Source organism: Eptatretus burgeri, chromosome 11 (assembly GCF_056783735.1).
Source record: "Eptatretus burgeri isolate ZD-2024b chromosome 11, Ebu_testis_v1, whole genome shotgun sequence".
NCBI classification, from domain to species: domain Eukaryota; kingdom Metazoa; phylum Chordata; class Myxini; order Myxiniformes; family Myxinidae; genus Eptatretus; species Eptatretus burgeri.
The window spans coordinates 90,992,914-91,011,758 of NC_140971.1; the positions used below are offsets into that span (position 1 = coordinate 90,992,914).

At 34.1% G+C, this 18,845-nt stretch overlaps 1 protein-coding gene across 5 annotated transcripts in view; it reads right to left on the reverse strand.

The window, feature by feature from the left end:
* The window catches only part of LOC147017607 (aryl hydrocarbon receptor nuclear translocator 2-like), a 248,876-nt gene that overhangs the window by 141,816 nt on the left and 88,215 nt on the right, over window positions 1–18,845 (reverse strand). For all 5 annotated transcript variants that reach the window (XM_085847344.1, XM_085847348.1, XM_085847345.1 and 2 more), the window contains exon 5: window positions 17,798–18,011. In XM_085847344.1, coding sequence (XP_085703470.1) covers window positions 17,798–18,011 — 214 coding nt within the window. The remainder of the gene's footprint in view (window positions 1–17,797; window positions 18,012–18,845) is intronic.

Below are 18,845 nucleotides of genomic sequence, written 5' to 3' on the forward strand. Positions count from 1 at the left end.
CCATCATATATTCCCATGTTCCCCACCCCATCCCTCTCCCTTCCACAGATCTCCTCATGTCTCTGTCCCCCACTGGTTTGTCCTTCCCTCTCCCGCTCAATTGTCTCATGCCCCTTTGCTGTGCATTGTGTGTTAGCTCTCATACAAGCCTCGACATTGTATACATTAAAAAAAGTACACTGATGTCTACAATGTTTTACTCATTCATGTAAACGTACTGAACACGGATGTCTCCAATGTTTCACTAATTCATGTAAAAGTAAACTGAATTCTCCAATGTTTTACTAATTAATGTAAATGTACACTGATGTCTCCAATGTTTTACGAATTGTTGTAAAAGTCCACCGATGTCTCCAATGTTTTACGAATTCATATAAGAGTACACTGATATCTCCAATGTTTTACTAATTGTTGTAAATGTACTGTATACCAATGTCTCCAATGTTTCACTAATTCATGTAAAAGTAAACTGAATTCTCCAATGTTTTACTAATTAATGTAAATGTACACTGATGTCTCCAATTTTTTACGAATTGTTGTAAAAGTCCACCAATGTCTCCAATGTTTTACGAATTCATGTAAGCGTACACTGACGTCTCCAATGTTTTACTAATTGTTGTAAATGTACTGTATACCAATGTCTCCAATGTTTCACTAATTCATGTAAAAGTAAACTGAATTCTCCAATGTTTTACTAATCAATGTAAATGTACAATGACGTCAACAATATTTTACAAATTCATCTGAAAGTACACTGATGTTTCCAATATTTTACTCATTCAAGTAAAAGTACACCAATGTCTCCAATGTTTTACGAATTCATGTAAAAGTACACTGATGTCTCCAATGTTTTACGAATTCATGTAAAAGTACACTGATGTCTCCAATGTTTTACTAATTGTTGTGAAAGTACACTGATGTCTCCAATGTTTTACAAATACATGTAAATGTAATGTATACCAATGTCTCCAATGTTTCACTAATTCATGTAAGAGTAAACTGAATTCTCCAATGTTTTACTAATCAATGTAAATGTACAATGATGTCAACAATATTTTACAAATCCATCTAAAAGTACACCGATGTCTCCAATATTTCACTAATTCATGTAAAAGTAAACTGAATTATCCAATGTGTTAATAATTAATTTATGTAAATGTACACTGATGTCTCCAATGTTTTACTAATCATTATAAAAGTACACCGATGTCTCCGATGTTTTACGAAAATCAATGGATACAAAAATCTAGTTTCATTTCTCTTGTGGCTCCAGGTCCAAACAAACAATATATTTATAACAACCCTCACAGCCCTCACAACTCTGATAGCAGCCCCCTGCACCACCCACTTCCAAACATGATTCAAAGTAAATATTTAAAACTTAGCCTATGCATTGACACAACCCAGATATTTCCTTCTCCTCAGTGTTCAGAAGCATCTAATCCAGATACACAGTCCATTCACTTGTAGCGATCCTTCAGGGATTTGTGTCGCACATGCCTGTCCACTCGGGCCTTACACCAACCCACATGGCCGGAAGTTTATACGACGAGAGTAGATGATAAATGGGACTTCTGGGACACCCATTCAAATGAATGGGGCGAAAGGGAAAAACTTTCTGACTGAAGCCCCAAAAGCTCAAAATAGAAGACTGATTTTCTCCCCACCTATCCCCTCCCCCTCCCATACAAGCAAATGTTAAATTGAGACTATGAAAGAATGAGACTTAATGATTAAAGCACTTCTTCCCCCCAACATAATCACAGTCCTTTTATATTTTCATTCCACTCAAAGAGCGAACCAACGAATATTTGCCCATGTTCTACTTTAGGGAATAACTTAATTTTCTTATAACATTCATTTCCATCGAGTATATTCACAAAGAATAACTTGGAACTTGCTTCATGGTTTAAGTGTCTTTGTTGTGCAGAAATGAAAGGATAGACTTCTCTTAATGCTCTTATTTGACCACCTCCTGAGCCACATATCATTTTGAGATTGTAGTAAATTGTCTTTCCATTGTTCAATTGATAACCTTCAAAGTTTTCAGTCCATTCAAGGATATTAATTTTTTTCTTTACATCCTCCAACTTATTTGAAATTAAATTTATCCACTTATTTGTTTTATCTACTTTTACCCTGGTTATTTCTTCAATAAGACTTATTTGATATTTCTCACATTCGTTAGGTTTCCCATTTAAATAGCAAGGCTGATTACACCTCCACTCTTTGGTTTGGTTATTGCTGGGTTCTATCATTTATAAATCAGTAAAAATACGGCGATAGCCTGTTAAAATTCCAAACCCAATATTTTAACACATACTTATAACCAAAAGGGAGACGATTGATTCCATTCTCTAAAATATATATTTTATCATAAAAAGCTCCTAATGCTTTCTTATTTATCTCTTCTGTATATAATTGATGTTTATGACTTCTTATTGTATTCATTTTCTGCACTCTTCCTTCTTTAAGGTTAAACAGTTGTAATAATGATTAAAGTTTATTGTTTCCTTGATTATATTTTTCTTTATTCCCACTAGCTTCTGATCACACCTTTCAATGTTATTATTATCAATATACGTAAAAGCATAAGACTTTGATCTCAATCCGATAAATTCACTCATGACCTTCCCACCCAATTTATCTTTAAACTTACCAATAACCTTTTTATTCTTTGATGAAAACAACACATCACCTGACTTATAATTACTTGTATCATATATATCAATATTATCAATCATATCATCATATGCATCACTTGTCTTACTTTCTAATATAAAACTATCTGTGTCCATATATAACAATGACACATAATCCTTATACTTTGATTTTAAATTATTACAGTAATAGTCATACATTAACGACTTTGATAAGTCAAGAATTGATGTTCCCATATAAATAGGTTTATCCATTTCAATACTCTCTTTTTTCAAATGAATAGCACAAAAGTTCTCTGAAAACACCTCTGCTCGCTCAAAACTTGGTCTATTCATTAACTTTGAAGCCTGTTTCCAAGATGTAGCAAGTCTTATGTTTTGTCAATTCCTAACATTTTCCATAGACTTTCCAAATACAGCATTATTCATTAATTTATAAAAGTCCATCTCAAAATCTGTTTTTGCTTCTGTTCTCCTTTTTGTATTGAAATCAATATATTTCTTTAACCAATAACTCTGTTTGAATTTCAAAATCCTATGAATTTTCCTCACTCTCAACCCAGCAGATAAATATTGTCTCAAGTTCCTTTGATGCAAAACATAACTTTCTTTATCATTCAATGTAGTCAGTAGTTTTTCTGTAGATTTACCTTTTATATTAAATGACTGTTTGTAATCACTTAACCATTCTTTTCTTGGACTTTCTTTATCAGGGGCATAATGTAGGTCTTTATGTTTGTGATGAAGTTCTTCTGGATATTTTAAATCAACCTCAAAATAATATCCAACTTTTTTTCTTTTTGAGAGGAGACAACAATGTCTTGTAAAACTTTTTAATAATGTTTTTCTTCAAGCCATTTAAGTTTTCCGTAAGGTAAAGATTGAGACATGGCCCACCCATACAAATTGTTAGAATCATAATACATCAGGTAAGAGTTGTCCTCATTCTTATGAACTCAGGAAGATATTTGTTATTTGCTTTAACATATCTCTTGGAACATACTTGAGATATTCCTCCTCTTTTAGCCTTCTCCATCATGAAAAGCATATCTATATCACTGATTAATTCCAAATTATGTTTTGTCATTTTTAACATAGCACTCCAAGCCAAACCTGGGGCCGTGTAATAGTGAGCGGGGTCCAATCCATAATAATTTTTATTATGACAGACTGTTCTAAAAGTTTCAAACACATCAGCCAATAACAATACATCAGTTTTAAGATACAAATAATGATATTCTCCAAGATTCTTTAAATTAAACTTCTCCCAAACCTTTTTAGCTTGTGTATAATCTCTATTGGAAATATGAGTTTTTATTCAACTTGCTGTAGAAACTTTCCCTTGAAGGAAGTTGTGATTCTTTAAACTTCTCAAATGAATCCATGTAGTCATACGGATATATTCCCTCTTGTCATAAGAGATCAATCTCTTCTTGATTTGAGAAATGTGATATAAGATTCGGTAAGTTTTTAATATTTATGCTAAGTTAGATAATGGACTTGCCATAAACTTGAATGTGTCAAGAAATCTGATATGGGTTATGTATGAATTGTTTTTGTGAATGAGATGTATTTTTGATCTGTGTTTGGAATGGCAAAAATATATCCAGATGTCTTTGAAAGTTCATTTATAAATAGATGTGTGACACAGTGAGCGTTGTTGTGAAGAAAGACAGGAATAAAGTTTAGGGGCTTGTAATTAAGATTACAACGGGAATGAGCTGGACATCTATATTTTCCAGTAAGATGACAATGATCCCTAACTTTGACCTCTCCCTCAATTTTCTCCTCACAAATATGACAGATACTGTTGTTTCTAAATTCCTTTTTCTCTCTCTTTGTTAATGGCATTGGTTTATAGGTTTTAACCATTATTTATCTTTGTCTTCTGCAGTCTTTTTCCAATCATCTTACAAACTCCTCTGAGACATCTTCTCCTCAATAAAGTTCTAACTTGTTGTATTCATCACCAACAGATGATGGGAAATAATAATAGAAACCACATGGAGTATGTTTTTGATATTTATTTGTGTCTGATTTATTTGGATTTGGAGAAACAGTATCGATCTTTTCAAGGATACTTTCAAAATCAGCATATATCACAAATGGATGTTTTATAGATATGTTAAAATCTTTTAATGATATGCTTGAACCTGCTTTTGGTAAATTGATTACGGTTGATTTATGATTACTACAATATTTTGAATGTTAATTTAATCGTTCTTTTGTGTGAAAGGAGTTGAGACAACTCTTACAAGGATACGTTTTACATTTTCTCTTGTATAGTTGTGATTTGATTAATCTTGATAAATTTTTGATGAAAGCAGAATGTGATTTTTTCATTTGAGGTAACTTAGAGAAGGTCAATGTGTGTTTCATCATTTTTAGAGTTGTTTGAAATTTTTAATATCTGAACTTTGTTTGTATCCGTTAATCCATATACATTAACAGATAGATTATTCATTTTCTCAAATTTAGGAATATCTCTCAATGACATTGGAAACTTTAAATCTTTAACATTTAATGTATTCTTGTATTTCTTACAATGTTCAACCCTTTCAGGTTTCCATTGTGGAGGATGTAAGTGAGCAAGAACAGACCATAGAAAACATTTATCTTTGTTTTGAATATTAACAACTGTTTTGCAAAGTTTTATCTCTTTTGGTAAATCAATATAAGAATAAGCTTGAAGAGGTTCTGATTTTAAGATATGTATCTCTAAAAAGATTATTTTTGTAATAGCAAATCCACTACCTACTACAGTGTTATCAACATCTTGTTCTTGTCTCTGGAGTTCATCGTAAACATCACATCTTACAAAATCTTGAAATGATGAGATAAAGTGAGGGTTTGTCCTCATATAGGGAGTCGTTTCATCGCCTTCTCTTACCATATTCAATTTTACTCCCATATAAAACTTAAGTTTTCATTTCACTTCGTGTGTTTTTAATTATAGTTTCAATACTTTGTTTAACCACATCAACAGCTTCCATGATTGAAGATGGTCCAGGGTCTTGAAAGCGAAACAATCTTATTTTTATACGTCCTTTAAATGCCCCATCAGTGTTTTCAATGGAGAATTTAGTGGCACCTACCCTTTCTTCATTTTTTTTGTGTTTGCATGATTGACGGTGTTTATTATATATTTTTTTAAAGAATATCATTATCACATCTATCACAATGTTTTGTTTCGTGGTCAGGTGGAGATATTTGGGTGAAAAGATTGAGTGCGTGTTTGTTGGTTTGAAGGTGTTTTTTATAACATTTATATTCATGATTACAAACATCGCAGTACGTTGTATTCACCATATTTATATAACAAAACATTGCTTAAAATAAAATTTTCTTGATGAAAATTTAGTTTAATTTATAGGTGAATCTGTGCTTAAACCATTTTATCCTCCAACTTTTTTCCACTTAGTAAATACAATGTATCAAGACACAAAAGATAAGTTTCAATCAATCTCTCCATTTGTAAAAGATACTGAGAAATATGTCGAGGATGTAAAATTGAATAAAGATAAATACAACTATTGGATGAAAACAATTATGGTGAATAATATGAGTTCTTCAATTTCCTTCAGAGGAAGGGCTTTTAGTATATCTGGAAGAGCATCAATTAAATTAGCTCGAACAAAAGTTTCTCCTCTCCTTCTGGCAATATATTCAAAACTAGAAAAAGCAATGAAACAAGTAAAGGTATCAAAAAAGAAAAACCATATGGATGAAGCTTTGGAAAGAAAAGATAAGACCATATGTAATATCCAAGGAGAAATTTGTATTTTTTTTCAACAACCCTAAAGATGTAAATCCTGATGAAATAAAGGATGTTAATATATCAGGTGAAATGACATTTCGTTCAATACTAGTTAAGGATCATTTTAAAATTACCTTTAATATAAAAAATGAAGTAGTTGAATCTGTTAATGAAAAAAAGTATATAGATATCGATGGTAATGTTTTTTTCTACTAATTAAATATGAGTCATTATTCAACTGAAGATTTGGAAGATTATGAGTGATGATAGTTTCTCTGTTGGAACAGAAGACAGTTATGATACCAAGAGTTTGTGTTCAAACGATAGTTATGAAAGTAGTTTTATAGATGATTGTGAAAGCACCAATGAAAGTACCGAAGATGATACCGAAGGTGAATTTTATTTGAGGTAAAGTTTGACTTTATAAATATGAATAGTTTACGAGATTTTGAGCCTCTTGAATTTCCTGATTCTCCATATGACAAATTTGAGAATTGTCCTGCATGTAAAAGACAGGGATTAAACACAGAGTCAAAAGCTTATAAGCAATGTATGATCTATGATTATCTTCTAATTAACGACAATAAAAAATATAAATATACCATCAGAGATGGGGAATCCCCTGCCATTGAATGAAAAAGGTCATACATATTCCAGATAATGAGGGAGGTGAATTGGAAACAAGACACCATTTAGTCATCATCTCGAAAAAGTTCCCCAGGGGTGAGGAACGTAGTAACCAAAAATAATTGAAATCAGATAAACGGTTTTCCATTTATTACAAAAAACTTTTTTTCAATATGGCCACCACAGTCAGCCATCTTGCATCCGGCTATGCCCAAAATCAATAGGGTTCTTCCTTTTCAGGTGGTACATGTGTGACTCAAATTTCAAATCGATATGGTGAAAAGTTTATGAGTTATCGCACTCACAGCTATAAATGTTGACGCCCGGACGGACGGACGGATAGCCGGATGACCTGGGTGACAACAACATCCCCCTTCCGCCACGCGGCGGGGGATAAAAAGGAATATAATTCTTTGAGATTGACACCAAAAATGAATTACTTTACAAGATTGATTCGAGAAATGAATGTAAAGTATGAGGGTGATAATACACCTTTTCTTACAAGAGAAGAAACTGAACAAATGACGATCATGTTTCGTGGATTGATGATTTATATAATTAACGATTGTCATTTTCAGGGAAATATCAACATAAGATATTGTAACAATAAAATAATGGATTATCTTGAAATTAAACCTGAACTTCAGATAAAACAGAGTTTCCAATAAAGCCAATAAAAAATTTAATAATCTGCTTTCCAAATATATAAATGAATGATTTTTTACCCATTTGGGAAAATAAGATAAAATTTAACAACCATAAAAATCTTCTAAATTCATGAAGATGTCTCATAGTTGGTTCAAGCCGATGTGGAAAAACCTGCTTACTTTTAAACATGCTTCTTACTCCCAACTTTTTAGATTATGATAATTTAATAATTTTCACAAAGTCGAGTTTTCAACCTGAGTATCACCTACTCTCACAAGGTTTTAATGCTGGTCTTCAAAAAGAAGATATAATCGGTTTATTTAAACTTCAAAACAAACTAAATGATTACAAGATTGAAGATATAATACAACTATTTTGTGATACACAATAACATAAAAAGAAATCAAAGATGATCACTTGTATTCTTAGTGATAATACGGATGATATGCCTTCTCCCCAAGATTTGGATGAATCAAAAAAGAACCTCATTATCTTTGATGATTGTGTTAATGAGAGAAACCAAATGGTAATGGATAGCTACTACACAAGAGGGAGACATTCTTCCTGTAATTGTATTTGTCTTAGTCAATCATACTTTCAAATCCCTCATCACTCAATAAGAAACAATGCTAATACTTTTATTTTATGCAAGTTAAATTCAATAGCTATAAACAATTTTTGGAGAGACAATTGTTCTACATTATGTAGTAAAAAGGAATTTGGGGATTATATGAAGCACACGACTGAAAAATATAAATATATTGTTGTGAAACAAGAGGAGATATTAAAAGATATATATTTTTATTTTATAAACAATTACATACATAAATGACAACAATTATTATAAATCTTGTGGGTAAATCTGCTTCTGGAAAAAAACTATCATAAATCAAGGTTCTTGTATAGTACAAATGAGAATATTGTAAATTTACTTAAAAAACACCCCATGATACGCATTGTATCAACAACAACTGGAGCAATAAGACCTGGAGAAGTAAAAGGTGAAGATTATCACTATATTTCAGTGGAAGAACATATGCGATTGAGGAATGAAGACCAAATTTTCCAATAAATATATTATTTTATTGTTATTTCCAATAAATAACAATAAAATATAAAATAATTACAGGGGATGGAATGTTCCTTTCCCCAGACTACAAGGGTGACGGTATGTATCTTGGTAGAGGATACTATAAACCTAAGAGACAAAGGGGTGTCGGACATCAATTTAGAAAAAAAGGAGATGGGATAATTGATACTCTAATGGGTATAGGTTCAACTATTCTTAAACATAAATAGCTAATTGGTTCAACTGCTTCTGCTGTGGGAAATGTAGCGGGTGCTATTAAGAGCATAAAAGATGCCCCAAAGGAATCTCATAAAATGCAAGCAATAAAAGAATTTAAGAAAGGCAAAACTCAGTTGTTTCCCCAAGAACAACAGAAAATAATTCAAATACTTGGGTCAGTGTTTCAAAAGTTTTAACATCTTTTTTCTGAAATAAATACAAGTATGGAAGCAATTGATAGTATCTATGATTTGGACGATACCATTGTCATCTCAAACTCTACAAAAAAGAAGACTACTTCAAGGTAAATGCAATAACTGGAACAGACTGGAATGCAAATGGAACAAAAAGTTTTGAAATAAATAATCAACAAACTTATTTGAATCGAGCCAAAAGTTTCTTCTTGTGTAAATTAACATTCACTAAGGCTGCAAATAACACAAACGCTACACTCAAAAATGATTTCTTCTGGAAAATGTTTGATAGTTCATTTGTACATTGGAACACAAGAAGTTGAAGCGGTTGATTATGTCTCTGCGACATCTGAAATAATGAAATTTACACGATATTCATTTAGTGTTAGAATTGGAAAGGGAGCTGTCTAAGGTTTTATTCCTGATATGGCAATGGGGACAAACACAGACCCTGGATATAGTCAAAGGAAAGGAATGTATAATGATGATACAAAAACAGGTAAGAGTTTTACTGTGGCAGTTCCCCTTAAAGGTATATTTGGATTTTGTGATCATGATAAAGTTCTGTACGGTCTGAAAATTAGATTTCAACTGCAAAGCAATGATAACGAAAATAGATTGCTTTTTGGTGTGGCTAATGCTTTTGCTGATCAGAATAAATTTCTCATTTATGAAATTAGTTGGTATATTAGTGAATATACTCCTAATCTTAAAACAGAAGAGATGTTCAATAGAAGACTTAACTCAAATAAACCACTCAATGTATCATACCTTAAAAGAAGATGCCAACATGTTAAACTGAACCAAACCACTTACACGTAGAATTTGGGTGTTCTGGAATGAAAGCCACGATATCTGTGGATCATTTTTTTAACCAGATGGTGATACTGCTACTGATAAGAACAATGCGTTGAGTGATAATGCAAAGGTGAAACAACTTCGTGTTTCTCTTGATGGAACATTTTATCCATGAGATAGATTGGAAATTATTTGGGAAAAAAAAGATTATGCTGAAGCATACAAGTCTTACCAAAAGGTGTGTGAAAGCAATGGAAATAAAGAAGCCATTTTGGATATGACAGCATTTAAAAGTCTGTATACAATCAATGCGATTGACCTGAGTGCTCAAAAGGAAACTATAAAGTCTAATCGAGTGGATACTTCCCTATACATTGCAAGAGAAGAGAGTGAAGAAGTTGATACATATTGTTTGCTTTTGGAAGAAACAGAATTGCAGATTAATACAGATAATGGTGTCATGATTAATCTCACATAATTTTTTGATAAATAAATGAGTGGTAAAGTGCCAACTGGGGTATATGTTAATAAAATCAATCTTCATAAACTATCATCATACATTCAAAATCAAATGCCTTGCATGATTAACATTAATACAATTTGGAGAAAAGGAGCAGTAAGAATTGACGTTTTGCTCACAAGAGAACAGGTGAATGATATTGACTTGAATGATACTGACTCACTTAAAATTAAAATGTCAAAACCAATGTTGAAGAAATATTCAATAATAGAGACGAGTGGAGGATTTCTCCCATTTCTAATTCCTTTATTTGCTGGTTTAAGTGAGGCTGGAGCATTGACGGGTGGTATTTCAGCAGTGGTGATAACTGCCAACGAAAGGAAGGCTCATCTCCGGGCTCAAAAAGAAATGGAAAGACATAACAAAGAGTTGAAGAAACAAATTAGTGGAAGTGGTGTAATTGTAGATTTTGCTGAAAAACTTGAAAGTCTGCCTGATAAAGCAAGGTTGTTCATTGGAGATATGATTTCTTCTATCGCACAAGCAGGTGTAAAATTAACTAAAAGGGGTAATGGATTAAATCTTTCTGATAAATAAATGAGCACTGATGAGTGGTTTAAAGAATTTCGAAAGAATACAACATCAAATTTAGAACTTATCAAATATTGTAAGAAATTAAAAATTCATAATGTGGTTATTTGTATGAGAGATGAATTAACAACCGTGTCTAAACAGACAAAGAATATTATTATGAACTTTGAAGATAATAATGGGAACGGTTCTCATTGGGTTTGTATTCTTAATAGTCAAGACAAATATTATTTTGATAGTTTTGGTCCTCCACAACCTGTTGAAGTAATAAAATTCTTACAGAATGGTGTTTATCAAACATTTCAAGTCCAAGAATTAAATTCCAAGTGTTGTGGTCAATTATGTCTATATGTTATTTCAACTCAACAAAAATAAAAAATTTTAATGACATTATTTTTAATCTAATATAAATGACATGTTGGTAAAGATGGTTCTATCTTTGGTGTATCCCAAGAACTGGATATTGATTTATCAAATTATTACACAAAGGCACAGGCTGAACAACAGAAATATAGTATAGCAAAAAATATTAATATGAAAAATGCTTATAAATTAATAAATTATCCACTCCAGACTGACGCGAATGACTTGGTGAGATGAAGTGATTTATCACAATATATATCCTTAAATAAAACGGCACGTTTTGTTAAAGGAGTATAATTTACAAGCACAACACCTGCTTAAACAAACCATACACCTTTTCTTATTAAATTCAATTATCTGCTTTGTATTTAATTTTATAAAGAAGGAAGAATATTTAATATGCGTAGAGAGAAATGGAGGTATAATATGTGTGATTTAGGATATAATTGGTCTTTTTCATTCAACCTAGAAGACCTGCACGATTTTTATCAGTCTCGTAAAGAAAAATTGTCCTCTTGGTAAGAATCAGGAGATGTGTGGAAGCACAATTAGCAAACAACAAATACACAATTTCGGGAATAGGAAATTATATGATGGTGAAGCAATAGTTTATATGACAAAGAAGGAAGGAAATTGGATAATTGTACAAAGTTGAGGAATACAAACTGATTTAACAACAGGAAGATGGGGTGGTATTACATGTCATCATATTAATCTCTCACATATTTCTGATGCATAAATGACAGCAAGAAGACTTCAAGAAAATTATAATTTTTGCATTCAAGGATACCTACAAGAAAAGGGTGTTCAATTTTACATTCCTTATGAATTGGAACATAGACACGGGCAATTTTCAATTAAATACTGGTATGGCCTTATACTGATGTTTAAAAACCCACAAATAGAGATTTGATTAAAATAGTAAATAAAAATGAACTTCTAAAGGTGATGAAATATAAAACTCTTTTAGAAATCATCAACAAATCTTATTGGTTTCCTATTATGAGAAAAAATCTTTGTGGATTCAAGAGTATCGCAGAATCCAGATGAATATATGGATGACATTCTATGGGGTGAAAGTGGTTCAAGGATAGTAAGGGATGAGGAAGGAGTTGAAGAAACTGAGACAAGAGAGAAGAAGGAGAGGGAAAAGAGGGAGAAGGAGGAGAGGGAGAAGGGAGAGAAGGAGGAGAGGGAGAAATGAGAGAAGGAGGAAAGGGAGAAGGAGGAGAGGGAGAAGGAGGAGAGGGAGAAGAGAGAGAGAAGGAGGAGAGGAAGAGGGAGGAAAGAGAGAAGAGAGGAAACCAGTGAGATTATAAAAAGATCAATGGTATTACAGAAAATAAATAAATCTCAACGCACCGAGGAGGAAAACAAAGAATTGGCAAGTCTATGAGAAATATATGCGTCAAGACTATTAACATTGGTTTTAGGGAGAATATTTAAACGAGAAAGTGGAGATAAAGAAGAGAAAGAAGGAAAAGATCATATTATTGATGATGTTGGTGTAATTGACTTTGATTAGTTTTACATTTTTTTTTCTTAATTAAATGGAGGAGAGAGTGAAGAAATTTCTCAGGATTCTTTATGTTTTAAAAATTAAGATTCAAATGTGCATGTTGGAAACTAAAATGGTTTTTGCATTCTGTCGGAATTTTTCACATAAATAAATGAGTTATTGTCTAAAATGTAAAAAGAAAACCAAGAGTAAAAATATCTCGTATGTTAAAAGTAAAAATAGTAGAGTTATACAAAAAGGTACATGTTCGGTGTGTGGCTCAAAAAAGAGTGAATTCATCACCAAACACAAATGAGGGGGAGATATACAAAGGTTTTTTTTATCAGGAAGTAAATTTACAACACTGGAATACCAGGGGAATTACATCTACCAGGGTATTCTTTCTATGGTCCAGGAACAAACTTGAATAAAAGATTGGATGAGGCTGACAATCCCAAACCGTGGAGCAAACCTATCAATAGGGTTGATGAAGTGTGCATGAGCCACGATATTGATAATGGAAGTAGCACAACGTTGGAAGAAAAACACGAAGCCAAAAGAGAAATGTTGTATAATTTGTCTCTGATACAAAATCCAACCTTGAGAGAAAAAGTTGATAGGTTCATCGTGAAGAAGATGATCAGTGCTAAATTGAAACTTGGGCTTGGAAATTCAAAAAACTGATAGGCTCTAATGATGTCATTAAGATTGAAGAGCAATTAACTGATGAATTACATAAACAAATAATCACAAAGTTTCATAGAAGGAAGGTTACTGGTATGGCCTTATACTGATGTTGATATTCCAAGGAAGTTGATTATATCTGGTCCGCTGATTTGATTGAACTCAATAATGATAAGAGGTACAAGTATGCTTTAACCGTTATTGATTTGAGGAGTAGATATGCGTGGGTTTTTCCTTTGAAAAACAAAACAGGTAATACTCTTTTGTTAGCTTTCCAACAGATATTCAATGAAAGTAAGAGAAAACCTAAAAAATTGTGGACTGATGAGGGTACAGAGTTCTACAACAAAACATTGATGAATTTTCTTTAAAATAACATTACTTTATACAGCGCCTTTAAAGAAGGAAAAGCATTTGTTATTGTGTGTTTTAATCGCACTTTAAAAGAGAGACTATATAAAAAATTCACTCAACTCAGTTCTCAACAATCGTTGTCTTTAATTTAGGACATTGTTGATAAGCACAGCGACATGATTCATACCTCAACGAAAATTAAACCATCAGATACATTTACAAAATTAATATATGGAAAAGAGATTAATGCCAGAAAGCCTAAGTTCAAAGTTGGTGATATCTCATTTTGAAAAAGGTTATACCAAGTGATGGACAAATGAACTTTTTAAAATTGTTGATGTCGTCAGTACAGTTCCTTGGACTTACAAATTATGAGATTTAAAGAGGGAAGAGATTTTAGGTTCATTATATTCACAGGAATTACAAAAGACAAAGATAAATTGAAAAAATAATTATTTTGACTCCGCCCCTTTTTAACTTCACCCACACAAGCCACATCCACACAAGCACCACCCACATAAGCTACATCCATGCAAACCCCACTCACAAAAGCCACATCCACACAAGCCCCACTCACAAAAGCCACATCCACGCAAACCCCACCCACATAAGCCACATCCATGCAAACCCCACTCACAAAAGCCACATCCACACAAACCCCACCCACATAAGCCACATCCATGCAAACCCCACTCACAAAAGCCACATCCACACAAGCCCCACTCACAAAAGCCACATCCACGCAAACCCCACTCACAAAAGCCACATCCACACAAACCCCACCCACAAAAGCCACATCCACATCCATCATTTCCACACAATGAGTGATTACTTTATTAGTTCCCGCACAACATGTTTATTTAATTGAAAAAAATTGCTCCACCCACACAAGCCACATCCACACAACCCCCACCCACCCACACAAGCTCTACCCACCCACACAAGCTCCACCCACACAAGCCCCACCAACCCACACAAGCCCCACCCACCCAAGCTCCACCCACCCACCCACACAGGCCCCACCCCCATGTGCGCCCCCACCTTTGACCCACCACCCCCTCATCCCACCCCCCACCCTTCCCCACACACACACGGGGAGGGGAGGGGAGAGGAGAGGGATGAGAGGGGTGGTAGGTCATTGGGGGAGCGTACCTACCCCCCCAACCCTAACCCTACCCCAACACCCCCCCACCCCACCCCCTCCCCTTTACATCTCCTTTCTTTTCTTGTGATTCAAAATCAGATAATTATAAGGAAAGCATTTATCATTAAACAAAAGTAATAACATTGAACAAAATCTTCTCTCGCAGCAGTCTGATGGTCTGTTTTGGTTTTGAAACTCGATCAACATATTCTGTTCAAAACAAAGAGTGAAGAACAATTAGGTATCTAAAGATGATTATATTATGATATTAATAAAATAATAAATAGAACATTTACCTCCAGAAGATAGAGTGTCGTGTCAGATTCCTCCAGAAGATTAAGTTGTGTGTTTGGTTCATCCAGACAGTTGTTTAAACAGAAAAAAATAATAATAATAATAATAATAACAATGAGTCAAAGACAGAGACACACACACACACACACACGGATAATTTCTCACCTTTGACTCGACTCATTCAAGATCAGAGGACGTGAGAGGACATCTTGCCAACCAAAAAAATGTCATTCAATTCTTTTCTGAACGATCGAATGTCTTCAAGGAAGTCATTCATTTTTAGCCACTCATCGTGTTATTCAAAGGCCTCCTGTTGTAGATCAGTTATCAACAATGTTCTTATTGGGGACAACCTGTTAGAAAAAGACATACAATTATTAATTAATTATTGGTTGTATAGTGATTTAATTCTGGATAAAACAACAAATAATGAATTGGGTTAAGGATCTCACCTGTAATTTTGTGAAAACGATTGGTCCACATGATCGGAGAACTTATTTGCACAATCCATTCTCTAAATAAAACACAATCGGCACGCAAGTTGGTTTAAATCAGCAACTTGATGACGTAATGGGAGATTTCACAACAATGGTTTTTTCAGGGTGTGTCCCACATAGGAAATGACTTCGGAATTTTTTTGGCTTGGTTTGGCCGAGGCAGCTTGGCTGACTCGAGACTGACTCATTTTAACACAAAAATGAAACAGCTTGCTTTGAATTATTTTGAGAAAAACCTACGTTTAAAAGTTGTTTTTGCTTGCTTTTAGCTAAACTTTGTTCTGTTAGTGTTCTGATGATTTAAGATATAACCATGAGAGACATGGGCCTAGAATACTTCCTCATTTTCACAGCACGACTGTGCTCTTCAAGGCACTTCCCCATTCTACAGAACCAAAGGAGGGATCATGAACTTCCCTTTCTTTCGTGCTTGAAGAGATAAAGTGAATATACTCGATGGAAATGAATGTTATAAGAAAATTAAGTTATTCCCTAAAGTCGAACATGAGCAAATATTCGTTGGTTCGCTCTTTGAGTGGAATGAAAATATGAAAGGGAAGAAGTGCTTTAATCAGTAAGTCTCAATCTTTCCTAGTCTCAATTTTACATTTGCTTGTATGGGAGGGAAGTGGATAGGTGGGGAGAAAATCAGTGTCCTATTTTGAGCTTTTGGGGCTTGAGTCAGAAAGTTTTCCCCTTTCCCCCCATTCATTTGAATGGGTGTCCCAGAAACCCCATTTATCATCTATTGACGGGCAACTGCCCGTCCAACGAACTGAGAAGGCTCTCCAAGTCTTTTGTTGTGCCGAGACTACTTTTCCAAGTATGTTCAACTTATTTGAGTTTTGTGAACCATTTCAAGTAATGATCCATATCCCGGACACACGGTATACTTTCCTACACCCCGAACATGCAAACATGCAAACCAAGCATTCTGGGGCAGATTACATCATTCAAAAGTCATGTATTGGTGTACGATTTCCTGATTTAACAATTCAAATGGGCACTGTTTTTCTACGAGATTGTAGCATGTTCATAGTTTAACCAAGTCAAGTTATTTGTGTAACTGGTCTAGCTCTACTCTTGTGCTGTACACGCCTGAGTATGATCACCATAAAATATATAAAAATGACCGTTTTTACAGCCATTTTTTCCTGCTGTGCAGGGGTTAAGCTTTTTCTTGAGGCAATGTTTTTTATGGCCGGATGCCCTTCCTGACGCCAACCCTGGTCGCCTCTTACGACACACAGAGATATGGTATACCTATTCTAACCAGGGCATACACCGGGACCAGTACACTGGTACTCACTTCGCCGACCTCAGATGGATGACAGGCTGTCAACCCCCTGGTGTTAATTCAGCAGCCAACGGGACTTGAACTCAGGACCCTGGGATCCCAAGCCACCACCCTAACCACTAAGCCAACACCAGGCTTAGTATGATCACCATAATCAGTGTAAATTTAGAGATCTTCAATGTAAGCTTCTTTCTGCTTGGCCATTCTTCCAAATAGAATAGCAGGATTTTTTTAGGACCACTGGGGCCGTTGAACACCCTTGGATCACAACTTTCATCTCTGAGATGTCTAATCCCTGGAAAAATTGCATCTCATTACATTAACTGTGATGCAGTAGCAGCTAGATGTGATGCTTCAACAAGCAAGTTATGTTTTGTACTTGGTACCTATGTTACATTCCCTTTAAAACTCAAATGGAATGGTACTTTGCTCACCTCATTAATAATTCTTAGTTGAGAAACACCTTTTTAGCTCTATGTGGTGGAAAAGTTGATTTTTACAAAAAGGCATTCATGTTGGTTCATAAAAACATTTTAAAAAATCTTTCCTGCTCAGAGCCTGCCAAAAGTTATTTTATTAATAATGAGTATAGCAGGTAAACCCCAAATGTTTAGCACTGCAGATATGACACTAACAGCAATACCTGTCATTGCATTCTCGGCAGTGGACAACTGATCGCGAAGCTTCTCCACGTCATCTGGATGTGTTTGATCATACAGCGTTCCACCAAACCACTCTGACTGCAGCTGGTTCAAAACAGGCGTCACGGAATCCGACACAAAGATGACATTTCCCAACTCACATGTGACAACAAACAAAAATCCATCTGCTGCTTCCAGGATAAGGTGCTTGAGCTCCTAAGATATAAAAAAGAAAAAACACAAAGATAAAATCAAAGCATAACATTGACAGAATTTGAATACAGTAAGTCAAGAATGTATATTATATAATTATCCTATTTCACTTTCCTGAGGTCAGCAAAATGAGTGCCAGCATACTGGTATACTGTGTCGGAGTGGCGACCCGTCCAGGATTGTACCCAATAGCCAAGGAGACTGCTTAGGTAGTACCAACGCTCTGCACAGAGTATGGCCCCAATCTCCTCCTCCATCTATTTCACTGATAGATCTAATTCCTATTTAACATGGTTTGAAACTGTCACCAAAGATATGGAATGTTTGGGTTTGCACAAAACTGACACAATGGAAAGATCCGTATGGAGGAATGCCACCATTCAAACAACCCCTGTAAAAAGGAAAATGATAACAAAACTCTTGTTGTTGTTATTGTTGTTGTTGTTGATGTTGTGTAATTCCTATCTCACTGATATAATTATTGCATTGTGACATACACAAAATGCATACCGCATCAAATGTTGAATGTCAACCCAGAAAACACTACCTTGCATTTTGGTAAATTATGTGCTTCGAAGAAACCCCACCTATTATCTCCGGTGAGGAAACATTATATATATATATATATATATATATATATATATATATATATATATATATATATATATATATATATATATATATATATATATGTATATGTATATATTTAATCGAGACACGATACGAAAATCGAGGTTCAACCACCTTCGCCCACGAATCACAAAGGTGTTAAATATACCCATCAGAGATGGGGAATCCCCCGCCATTGAAACATTTTTTTCAAGATTATAGTTTGTT